This window comes from Thamnophis sirtalis, unplaced genomic scaffold (assembly GCF_051295495.1).
Source record: "Thamnophis sirtalis isolate CommonGarterSnake01/CBP01778 unplaced genomic scaffold, rThaSir2_p1.2 scaffold_5, whole genome shotgun sequence".
Classification (NCBI taxonomy): Eukaryota; Metazoa; Chordata; class Lepidosauria; order Squamata; family Natricidae; genus Thamnophis; species Thamnophis sirtalis.
In genome coordinates, this window is record NW_028261385.1 from 89353258 (window position 1) to 89366532 (window position 13275).

General features: G+C 38.2%; 1 protein-coding gene across 2 annotated transcripts in view; it reads right to left on the reverse strand.

The window, feature by feature from the left end:
• Positions 1-274: 274 nt before the first annotated feature.
• The window catches only part of PTBP3 (polypyrimidine tract binding protein 3), an 86532-nt gene continuing 73531 nt past the window's right edge, over positions 275-13275 (reverse strand). For both annotated transcript variants that reach the window (XM_087716172.1, XM_087716171.1), the window contains 5 exons: positions 12717-12750; positions 12291-12383; positions 11340-11556; positions 6285-6362; positions 275-5860 (listed from right to left, as the gene is read on the reverse strand). In XM_087716172.1, the coding sequence (XP_087572298.1) occupies positions 5728-5860; positions 6285-6362; positions 11340-11556; positions 12291-12383; positions 12717-12750 (555 nt within the window). In that variant the 3' untranslated portion in view covers positions 275-5727. The remainder of the gene's footprint in view (positions 5861-6284; positions 6363-11339; positions 11557-12290; positions 12384-12716; positions 12751-13275) is intronic.

Genomic DNA, 13275 nt, shown 5'->3' on the forward strand with positions numbered 1-13275 from the left:
CAAGTATAGATGGCCAATAGAAGAAAGAAAGACAAATAAAAGAGACAGACATTAGCTTAACAATTAAAAAGAGAAACCTAAAGTAATAGACAAGAACGCAGAAAAATTTGAGAGTACAGATGTCATGACATTTATTAAGAGGCATGCTACAACTAGAGTTTTAGAAAAAGAGTTAAGTAGATACTCAAGTAATAATCAGCAAGTACACAAAACTTAAAAGAAATGAAATAAAACGGCAGTGTACAGAAATTCAAATTAACCATGCACTACACAGTTAGAAAATAGGTTTCTTTAATATTTCAACTTCTTTGCATTTATAACATCAAGTCATCTCAACAACACGGGATCCTTTCTCCCCTCCAATGCCACAAGCTGCTTAACAAACAAAGCTGGTACTGTTGCTTTATCAAAATATACAAGACAATTGATGTTCTTTTTATTAATAATATAAAAACCATTTTATACTTGTTCCCAAAAACCTTTTTTTGCCAGGTAAAAAAATGTTGTTACAAATATTTACAGCATTTTCTTGTGTTAGATGAATATTTTTTACAAACTTAAAAAGGGATTTGTGAACACATGAAAAATTAGGGAATGTCTGGCTCCCATAACTGTGTGCCTTTATTTGTCTGAATACAGTATTAAATATCCACTCACCCCCCCTTCCCTTAGACCATTTTATTTGGTTCACATTTTTAGAAAATCTTATCTCTTGTTTAATTAATTAGTCTATTCACCACCCACAATCAGATAAAAGGCCACTTTACATGGAGTCTTTCAAGAAAAATACCTCAAGGACAGAACTGGCAAGATGTTTCAATAAAACTGGAGCAAGCAATCTTTGGTCATTGCAAATGAGGTGACAATCTAATAATGCAACATTTTGTTTGGTCAACAACCGTATCTTGAGAAAGTGGGAGGCTTGTTTGTTCAGAAACTGGAGAACAAATTGGGGAAGGAAAAAAAAACCCACAATTAAAGAGATGAATTAAAAATATAACTGATTGGGTGTTTTCCTCCTATCCTCACTAATGATGCACATTAATCCAAGAATGGGAATTTCTGCAAGAGCTCACTTATAAAAGAGGAAGTATATATCCTCCTCACTCATTTATTATTTTCCAGGTTACTGTGAGAACCGTAAAGCCAGATGTCTGGAACTCCTGTATGGTACAGCATGATTCATGTTACAATGGTAGACAGCAAAAGAGCTATAAACTGACTGAAACAGTAAGCAATCAACTGCACATAGACATTATATGTTCATGGGTCATTTGGTATTTTAGTCTATATAAATACACATTTCCTTGAACACAAGAGTATCGATTTAAAAGACTGAAAGATTAGGGGGGAAAAAACAGAAATCTACTGAAGGCACATAAACTTTGGTCCCATTGTTTTCTTCTTTGTAAAACCCTGAAATTAAGATTTATGAATCTTTCATTTTTTAAAAAATAATTCCTAATTGTTAAAATTTGCTTTAAAAATTAAAAACAGTTTCATATACTACATACAGATTTTTGCAAAGACAATTAGGAGTTTGTTTGCTTCAAAAACATATGTGTGCAAACTTCAACAGTTTTCAGCACAATTCAAATCTGGCAGTTGTAATTAAAGTTACCAGTCCACAAAAGTGTCAAGGCAAACAAAATGGCTTTAATACAGTTATCTACTCAGGTCTGCTTTGAACATAGCAATATATGTGTGACAGGATGAAGATTGGAACGGCACAGCTTAGATTTGCTATTCCCAGAAGTACCACCAGGGTCTTCCTCGGACATACTTAAATAGGCAGCAATGGATTTGGCTCACAAAATACCCCCCACATGCTAAACTTTAGAGTAAGTATCCATTGCAGGTGGAACCGTTCAGTCTGGAAGAAGAGATGCTACACAGACAACTCAAGGCTACTTTTGAAAATATAGGCACACAGAGCCTACAGAGTATCCTTCAAGCAGAGTTAAGAGTACAAAAGGTGAGAAACAGGAAAGGCAACCAAGTTAGGACAAAGCTTCAAATTAATGTTGCTTTGACATTCAGAAACCTGCAAATATATTGGATAGAAACAAAAATTGTGGCTCAATATTTAAATTAAACCATATTCAAATTTGGGCATGTATATATACCAATTATTATTATTAAAGACAGAATGTATGGTATGAAGAGACTGTAAGAGATTGCAGCTCTGTATGTATGCTGGATACATACTGCAGTTAACCTTCCCGAGCCAATTTTGAAAGAAAAAACAGTCTATTTTTTTCCTAGTTTATAGTCAAATACAGCCAGTTTGCATTTCACTGTTAAACTATTATGGCTTTTCCTCTAGGAATAAAAATCCTAAGGACTGTGGGTGATTATTTGATTGTAAACTTGAGCCAATACTATTTCAAATTAGCCTCTCCACAGACCTGAGGTTTGAACCTGGTTGTTTCTGAAGGAATTTTAGCTCTCTTACATTGCTATCAGATGAGGAATGTGGCACAATTCATAATTTAGAACGCATTTCACCACAAATGTTTATCTATGGAACTGCAAATTCTTCTTAATAAAAGGTGCTAATCGGTTTACTAAAAAAGCACCTTTGCTACTGCTGTTATGTATGAATATGATTAAAAACCAATTACCTTCAATTCTTCAACCCAAATACTAGAGATCACAAAAATGCCTGACAAGGAAGATTGTTACTTCAACTGCACTTCCAAAGGAATTGCAAGGGCCACGGAGCTTTACGGCTTGACAGAAAATAAAGGATAAGGCAACAAAAAGTGGTGAGAATGATCAAATAATTTCCTATACTAGGGTGCTTGATAAGGCAATATCTGCAAAAAATTATGTTACCCAATAACCACATCCTTAATTAAACCACTTGGTATTCTATGATAACATTATTTGTTGCTAATGTTCTGCAGCAAAGAAATAAAAGGACAAGAAAATGGTACTATCTGTTTTCATCTTAATCCAAATTCAAGAGGTTGCCTTCTAAAACATTCCACAGAAGGAGAAAATTAAGCTAACTATTGCTATAAATGGAATTCCTGTTTTAAACGCAAAGTTTGTACTGCCATTTTTTATATTTGCAATTCATGGAAAAAACAAGCTTGCCAAGTAAAATCACTCAAAATGTTAAACACACATACACTACAACCATGATTTATACAGAATATAATGTAATTATGATGAGACCTCACTAATATATGAATATATCCAAAATAAAATCCAAAACATTTGCCAGCATGTAACTATAATCATAGGTCTAAAAACTCAAGACTGAAAGTAGGAACTTTTATAGGAACTATGATATTTTTTAAAATCTTAAATTGACCATTTATTTTTCTTAACTCTACAAAATTGTTTAAGATTAGTAAAATCAATAAATTAAATGCTTGCAATGTTTATCAGCATAAAACATAAGGTATTTCACATCATACACATGCGCACACACACTCATACACAACACTCTTGATATTATACATGTTAATGCTCAGTCTCATTATTCCTGCTTCAGTTACATTCATCAAGTCCAACTACATCCCCCCTCTGTAGCAGCATTAAACACATGGTGACCAAGCCTAAAAGTAATTTAGCAAGTTACAATACAAGGCAAATTTATTGGTTCTCTAATCCAAGAAGCTATTTAATGGCTTAAGGGGCTAATCCTGAATATACTTATTTTGAGCCATGGTCCACTAAAATTGATAGAATGAAAGGAAACACTAAGGCTCATGTGCCATAATAGAATCAGGCACTCGTTTTAATCAGTTTGCTAAACTAAGAAAATATGTTGCTACTCTAGAGTTGGCTTGTTTTAATAGACTTATTATTTTCAAACAGCTGCAAGTCATAGCTAAAATGGGATCAGATCTTACTGGACACTAATGTAGCTTTACATGAAGAAACAAATATGTTGACAAAACAAAACAAATACATGCTAATCAAGTGTCCAAATTGTGATTATCAACTATCTTCCACGCACAACTACATAAATTTAAGGCAGCCAGTGTCTCACTGCGTATCCTTTCATGCTACAGCAAGGTTAGTAAGAAACTTGCATTTCAAAGGTAACTTATAATTTTGTCATTTTAAAGGAGTTTAGAGATTGATCTAAAGCTGTGAAATTCTTTTTGCCAAGCAAAAGTTGGTATTCACAGAACAACCTGATTTACTAAACATTCCAAAGACAATGAGCACACGTCATATTATCATGTTCCATTTTTTTCTTCTAAATCTTTATCTCCATTTTCAAATCAATGGAAAGGATTTACCATCCTTACTGACAAGAGGAATATTTTATAAAACAATGCATTTTTTTTCAGTAGACGTAACATCGTGAGACTCCTCTAAAAACATTGTATTACAATCATAGAAATAACTTGAGTATACCTATATTTCACAAAAAAATAGTTAAGATTGCATCTAAAAGGAGTGAACATTCACTCCTGAAGTTTTGACATTTGTGAATGCAAACCCATCTGCACCGAGCACAACAAGCCCATTACTGTTGGGTGAAAAGAATCCTGAGGCAAAATATTCTCAGAGTCAATAACTCAACTGTTACATAACAACCAGACACTGAGAACATTCTCTAAAGCCCAACAAGGGCATCACTCAACTGCAACCCCTAAAATATTGTAAAGAGGCCTAGATGCAGGAGCACTGAGTTATCTTCATTCCCAACCTACCCATCCCTATACCAAAGCACCAAAATCTGATTTGACTATTACTTATTAAAAACATCTTTAAAATCACCAAATGTTTAAAAACTAAGACAAAGGGGGAAAATTTCACAAAGCCACAGTACAGTTAAAGATACTTCAGATAAAACTCTAAACTATTATATCATTATAAGCACATAATAAGGCACATAAGAAATTAAGTAAATTCACAATAATTTTGATTTAAGTATTAGAGATTATAGTGGTACAAAAAACCCTTGAGGTTTAATTTTATATTTAAACAAGACCTTACCAAAAAATAACCTTTCTAAAAATTTGTCAAACCATATGACAGACCTGATTTTTTTCCTTAGGAGTGTAAACAATTATTTTTCTGAAAGAAATGTACAAAACTTGAAATCAGGACTATTTCTTCTTTCATTTTCTCCAATATCTTATTACACTTCATCCATAGTAACAACAGTTATCTCTCACACTCTGATGTAATGCCTAGTTAGAACTGTCAACATGGTCACCTTAGGACAATTTGCCTGTGTGGGTTACAGAATTAATTGGATATCATTATATTACTCCAAGGAGAAATAAGGCACGGCCTTTCCTCCAATATTTTCAATAGAGGATGATTAAAACATTAATTGGTAAAAAACACCTATTCCCAACAAAAATATATTGAATGTAACTGATGTATAAAGTAATTTCCCAAAATTATTTTTAAAACATTCCATCGATCACATTGTTTGAACACAAGAACACAAATATTGTTTGGGAATAAAAGCTTGATTATGTTCCTGAAATCACCAAAAAGGAAAAGAAAAGATGGGTTCTACTAAAGAAGGTAGATTATTAACAGAATTTTTTTGTGGAGGACTATTTGCCATTACAGCAAAAGATAAACCCATTATTTGTTACAATGTCTAGAATTACACATGAATCACACAAGTTTCATTGTTCAAGGATGCAGCATTGGTTTGGCCTGTTACAGTCTCTGCCTGAAATTTTTACTGGAACTATGGGCACACACGCTGAACTCCAAAAGGTCCTCAATGCATCAGGTTCAGATTGTAGATTTAGAAAAGGAAACTCTGAGGTGATGATTTTCTCCAAGATCGTGATTATGAAGCTCAGTAAGGGCTTGGATTGCTTCTTCCATAGTGCCCAATTGGATAAGAGCCATTTTGCGGTCTTTTCTAGAAGCAAAAAGGTTAACAGTTAAGTTCATATATTTATAAAGCACCATCCTCACTACCACAACTCTCACATTCTGCTTGTATGGTACTTATTTTGGAAAATCTTCAGAGACTCTCATTCTGCTTACATTGCAAGAGAAAAACACTGCTAAAAATCTTGGTTGTTATTTAGACTCCGATTTTTTCTTCTTCTATGTCAGTGCGCTAAAACTTGCTGTTAATTTTTTTAAAGCAAACACTTTTCAGCTACAGCTTTCCAGTCCTATGCTTTTAATTTCAGAAAAGGAAATTCAAAGATATAGTCAAGCTTTTAATTTTATGTAACTATGTCGTCCGTCCCCCCTAAAAAAAGATCAATCAATATTAATTCAAGATCAATTATCCTTCATATCCTTCATTCTTTGCACAAAGTGCAGAAACTTACGGAAAGAATTTGAAGGCTTTCACAATACACCCAGTACCAGCAAAAAGATTCTTCAGGTCATCAACTGTGATAGAAGGCCTGTAAACATGGAATTAAGTATCCAACATTAGCAAATATTCATGGAATCTAAAAAGAGAAATATTCTTCCCATTTGTCTCAGAGGTGCTTTTTCAAGAGGCAACTGGACTTTCTGAAGAAGCTTCTTGGATGAGAGTGACTATTTCCCCAGAAGCTACCCTGAACGGCAGAGAAGTGAATCCTGTGAAACCCAGCAAGACTCATGCCAATTTTGCTGCTGCAGATTGGTGGATATTTTCCCTACTGGTTTGTGAGATACTGAAAGGAGAATCATGTTGCCTATAAGAATTGGCCTGCTCATACACCCTTCAGCAATAAATCAGAAAAGTTTTTTTCTGAACAATAACTCAATTATTTAATAACTCAATTATTTTCTGAAAAGCAGTAACTCAGAAAACACCCTCCCTAGTGATAGGAATTGTCTAGGGCAGTGTCTAGCACACAAACCTTGGCACCTTCAACATGTATAGACTTCAACTCTCAGAAGTCTCGTAAGTGCTATGGAGTTAGAAGTCCATACATCTGGAAAATGTCATGTTTGGGAAAAGCTGGTCTGTTGGGACAGCATATATCAGCATTGCTTTGAGCCAAGTCAAGGATGAATAGATAGCATTTTAATTCAGAGGTCCATTACAGAATCAGGTATACCGAGTGATGCCAATCCACGACTGTTTATGACGCGATAGAGGGTTAGAATTAAAGTTGCCTAGATTATTTTTTTGTTACTGCATCAAATGAATACATTTTGCTCTGAAAATAAAACAATAGTCTTTAGAGTATGAAGGCCAAGAATGGAAACAACTTAATTCCTGCAGAAGTCAAATTATCTTGAGCTAAGGCACTAAGTAATGTATCAGAAGGATGCCTAATGTTCCCCATTCCATGCCAAATGCACTTCTTCGGCTGTAACTGGGCTGTGGCTCTTGGTAGGTCAGCATGAAAATGCAATATAGACTAAAACTAATTTTCTGCTGTAGGTTCTTCATTCAGTTAATCCTTATAGGTACATTTGCCTCCTTCTGGATTTGCCTCACTGTGGCTTTATTTATTTATTTATTAACCACATTTATATGCCGCCCAATCCCGAAGGACTCCGGGCGGCTTACAAAAATAAAGAGGAAAAAAAACACATAACGAAACACATAACGAAAGAAACAGTTTAAAACAGCAACACCTCATACATTCATTCTAATCGGGGCTGCACCTCAACAGTGAGGTCAACAGCCCCAGGCCTGCCGGAACAGCCAAGTTTTTACAGCTTTCCTGAAGGCCATGAGAGTGGGTATGGTCCGGATCTCTGGGGGTAGCTGGTTCCAAAGAGTCGGAGCAGTCACAGAGAAGGCTCTCCTCCGAGGCCCGCCAGCCGACACTGTCTGGCTGACGGCATCTGAAGGAGGCCCAATCTGTGGGATCTTACTGGCCGCTGGGAGGTATGTGGCAGTAGGCGGTCTCGAAGGTACTCTGGCCCTAAGTCATGTAGGGCTTTAAAGGTGATAACCAACACCTTGAATTGCGTCCGGAGACCAATTGGTAGCCAGTGCAGCTCGCAGAGGACAGGTGTAACGTGGGTGTACTTCGGTGCACCCAATATCGCTCGCGCGGCCACATTCTGGACTAACTGCAGTCTCAGAACGCTTTTCAAGGGTAGCCCCATGTAGAGCGCGTTGCAATAATCCAGCCTCGAGGTGACAAGGGCGTGAGTGACCGTTTGAAGTGCCTCCCGATCCAAATAGGGCCGCAATTGGTGCACCAGACGTACTTGGGCAAAGGCCCCCCGGTCACAGCCGATAGATGATGTTCCAGTTTCAGCTGCGAATCCAGGAGGACCCCCAAATTGCGAACCCTCTCTGAGGGGCGTAAGTTTTCGCCCCCCAGGGTTAAGGATGGACTGTCTAAGCAGTCCTTCAGGGGCAGCATCCAAAGCCACTCAGTCTTATCGGGATTGAGCACAAGTTTGTTCACCCCCATCCAGATCCTAACAGCCTCCAGGCATCGGCACATAACGTCCGCCGCTACACTGAGCTGGCACGGGGCAGAAAGATACAGTTGAGTATCATCTGCGTATTGATGGTACTTTACCCCATGCTGTCGCATGATCTCACCCAGCGGCTTCATGTAGATGTTAAATAGGAGGGGGGACAAGACCGAACCCTGTGGCACACCACATTTGAGGGGCCTAGGGGTCGACCTTTGCCCCGCGACCAACACCGACTGCGACCTGTCAGAGAGGTAAGAGGAGAACCACCGTAAAACGGTGCCTCTCACTCCCACCTCCCCTAGGCGTTGCAGAAGGATACCATGGTCGATGGTATCGAAGGCCGCTGAGAGGTCAAGAAGCACCAGGGTAGAGGAATGTCCTCTATCCCTGGCCCGCCAGAGATCATCTGTCAGGGCAACCAAAGCGGTTTCCATGCTGTACCCAGGCCTGAAACTGGACTGAAAGGAGTCTAGATAATCCGTTTCATTCAAGGTCCATCGGAGTTGAAGCGCCACCACCTTCTCAACAACCTTCCCCAAAAAAGGATGGTTGGAGACAGGACAATAGGTTTTCAAAATAGCTGGGTCCAGGGAAGGCTTCTTGAGGAGGGGTCTTACCACTGTTTCCTTTAATGGTTGCGGGAAAGACCCCTCCTGCATCGTATGGAGCCAGCCTCGTGTCACCTCTCTGCTGGTTGAAACCAGCCAGGAGTGGCACGGGTCCAATAAACAGGTGGAGGCACTCATCGCTCCCATGGCCTTGTCCACTTCCTCAGGGGTGACAAATTCGAACTCATCCCAGAAAATCCGATTAAGACTAACCCTCGGCATCTCGGCTAGTACTGTCCAAGCGGAGTCCAGGTCTGTCCGAATCTGAGTGATTTTATCCGACAGAAACTGAACGAACTCCTCAGCTCTTCCCTGCAGGGGTTCCCCTGCCTCCTCATCTTTCAGGAGGGAGCGGGTCACCCTAAACAGGGCGGCTGGGCGAGATTCCGTGGACGCAATAAGAGCGGAAAAATGCGTACATTTTGCCATCAGTATCACCACTAGATAAGTCCTAATAAAGGCTCTTAATAGTGATCGATGAGATTCAGTTACTAGCCCTCCAATGTCGCTCTAGGCATCTCTTTTGGCGCTTCATCTCCCGGAGTTCCTCGGTAAACCAAGGTGCCCTCCTGGATCCACTGCCGCGGAGAGGCCTCAAAGGCGCAATCCGATCCAATGCTCCAGCCGCCGCAATGTTCCAGGCAGCGACCAAAGACTTGGCCGGATTGCGGACAAGGGAGTCAGGTATCTCTCCAACCTCCCTCTGAAATCCCTCCGGGTCCATCAGGCGCCTGGGACGGAACCACTTAATCGGCTCCACCTCCCTGCAATGGGGAAGTAGCGTCCTGAAGTCAAGCCTCAGCAAGGAGTGATCTGACCATGACAAGGGCAAGGTCTCTATTCCCCTTAAATCAATATCACGTCTCCACTGCCCCAAGAGAAATACAAGGTCAAGCTTTCAGCTCAATTCCCGTTAATAGCACTAGTAATAGCACTTAAGACTTATATACTGCTTCACAATGCTTTACAGTCCTCTCTAAGTGGTTTAGAGTCAGCATATTGCCACTAACAATCTGGGTCCTCATTTTACCGACCTCGGAAGGATGGAAGGATGAGTCAACCTTGAACCGGTGAGACTTGTTTAGACCAGGGAAACAGGTCAAACAAGAGTATTTGAATTGGATATGCAGAATAATATAGTCTCAGTCCATTACAAATGGGGCCTCTATAGTAGACTTTTTGCTATACCTAGTTTTTTCTCCACCAGTCTCTCCCATTTAATATTTACACTAACAAGGCTTACCCATTGCATGTATTGGGTAAGAGTATAAAAGATATCACACATTCAGAGTGCACAATTGGAATGAGATCATTTAGACAATTGTAAATGTCTCATTGTGCTTCCCTTTATATCATAGGAGCACTTGACACTCCAAGCTGATTTTTCCCTACTTACTAAATGTACAGGTTAGCCTGATATTGAAGTTGCATCTTATTTCCTCATAGATCAATCTAGTGACATATCTCTATTCTCAAAATTTGTCAAGTGCAATTACTGTTTAAAGATGCTGGGTTTGAATTATGTTCTGGCTAAATGTGTCTTGCACAAAAGACTGTCAACATTTATGATTGTCACTACGTCTACCATCTCTAATATGCCAATTTCTCATCTAGTTTTATTAGCTAATACTGTTTTACTGCTTTCCTTTTGGTCCTTGACTGTAAACTAATAAATAAATAAATAAACTCCTCTGAAGTTTTATTTATTGTCCCACAGATAATTAAGGCTTTTTATAGGCTTGTGGCATTATAAATACATTTTATGGTACAACACTGCAATGAGACAATGCTGAGTTGTATTTAGAGCAAAAATAAACAAATGTTCTTGGGTTTAATTATGTCACCGCTCTGATGTGTTTTATCTACTCTACACATTATTTAATTTATGCACATGAAACTACAACTTATAAACAGGCACAAGAATTCTGAAATTCAGATACTTGTAGCTTTCAAAAATAGCTTTCCTCTCATAAATGTAAACTGCTACTGGCAAAAAGAAACTTCAAATGACCCCATGTGCAAATTTATAAATTCAAGGTTTTTTTTAGCAATATTAACATGCTCTACCAATCAAATTCATATCCTAGTAATAAAATTGGCAGGACAACAATACAATGGTCTCTATCTGCTCCAATACAATAAGAAACATCATTTAAAAAAAAAGAAAGCTCACTTAAAACTCAGAAGCTTCAGTTTTTGCCACTATCGCAAACTCAGAAGCGTGTACCATTACCAAGTCAACTGCTCATATCCTGAACTGGCCTACAATACAGCAGATTCCCTCAAACATCTGATGAAGAAGGCAACAAATCACTTATTTAGGCTGAATGGGAAGGAGGGAGACACAACAGCTCTCTTGACCAAGCCTTCTTTATATCTGGATGTACTTACGGAATGTTGGAGAGATGAAGAGTGGCAGATGGAGGGAAGATATTTTGGAAGTTTTTGGAGCCAGGCTTCTTAAAGCGATGCAAAGGGCTATTACCATAGTCCTTGGTTAGACCCTGGTCCTCTTGACCCTCACGAGGGAGCTGTACTGTTTGATGCTTTGAAAGTGTAATACGGAGCGCTTTCCCATACAGTTTTTGTCCATTTAAATGATTCATGGCTGAAGTATTTAAGACAACGAAATTAAGATTGGGGGGAAATAAAGAAAAAGATACTGTCCCAAGCAGTATTTTTAAAAAATCTGTTCCAATACTCAGTCAGTATATTAGATTCACCTTTTGCTAATTTTCAACTACACTGATTTTCATTATGCTATTTACAGCAAAAATAGCAATAGCAATAGCACTGAGGCTTATATACTTCGTCATAGTGCTTTACAGCTCTCTCTAGGTAGTTTATAGAATGAGTATTGCTCCCAACAATCTGGGTCCTTACTTTACCAACCTTGGAAAGGTGGAAGGTTGAGTTAACCTGAGCTGATGAGGACTGAACTCCTGGCAATGGGCAGAGTCAGCCTGCAATACTGCTTTCTAACCACTGCACCACCATGGCTGTTTCATTTTATGTTTCTGAATTAGGGTCAGATATACTCTAATTATTATTTATGAGAGCAGGAAATCACTATGCACAATTAATAAAGTATAGAAAATGAAACATGCATTAACTTCACATTAAAGAAACTTCAGTCGAAAAAATATTCAAATAAATTTTTAATCAAATGAAAATCAATATCCTGTTGCAGAGGTAAAAGTAGCAGTAGCATTTAGTTTCCATTCTTAGTTTTTTTCTCGTTTTTTTTAAAAGGAAAATTACAATAGATGTTTACTATAAAGTAAATTAAATGAGCAATTTATACAATGGAATCACACTATATTTGATTAGCACTTTTCATACCTAATTGGGCTTGAGTTGCATCTGCCATTTGAACTAAGGCATTTTCCTTCTTATTAAACATGATTTTTACACGGTGGACATCACCGTAAACACCTGCAAAAATAAAACACATTTTGAATTCATTTTCTGCAGCAAGATCATTCCAGTTATATATACATATGTTATAATGCCTGTGCTATGCCAAGGGAAGCTTTAAAAATAACATATATTAAGCACATCTGAGAACTGTGCAAGAACCAGGAGAACAGATATGAAAATCTGCAAGTCAAATATATTCTAATTATTATTTACAAAAGAATCAAGTTCCTATACGTACACCAACAAATATACAGATGTCACGCAGTATTTTTAAAAACACAAACCAATTACAATTTGTAGTTTCTCAGACAATATTATGTATATTCTGTATATAGAAACTAAACTTACCAAACAAGATAAAAAGCCCATCTGGTGTGATTGCCTGCACAGAATATAACAACAATAATGTATAATGCGTAAATCCGGAATTATCATATAGTTACTGTGTATGTTTGTTTTAATACATTCTATACTGTAGTACTGTATATAACTCACATCATTTAGCCATTCTTTTGTTGATAAAGACCATATGATTGTTTAGATTTTAACAAATAGCATAAATCTAATTATAATAGTTGGCAGTTCAATTAAGTTTGAAATGAGATATTTCAAATATCTTTGAAATACTGTTGCAATATTGTCAAAACCAGCTTTGTTATATATCCAGGATGGCGAACCTATGGCACACGTGTCACAGGTGACACGCGGAGCCATTTGTCAGGGCATGTGAAGCGTTGCCCTGTCAGCTGGCCCCATTTTTCACCCTCCCCAGGCTCCAGAGGCTTTACAGGAGCCTGGGGGGGGGGGGCGCAAAAAGAGCCTCCCCCCCCAGAGGCCCCCCGGAGGCTTAGAGCACAAACACCCACCCCCTATGGGCAAACCGGAAGTTCGGGAATAGACTTCCGGT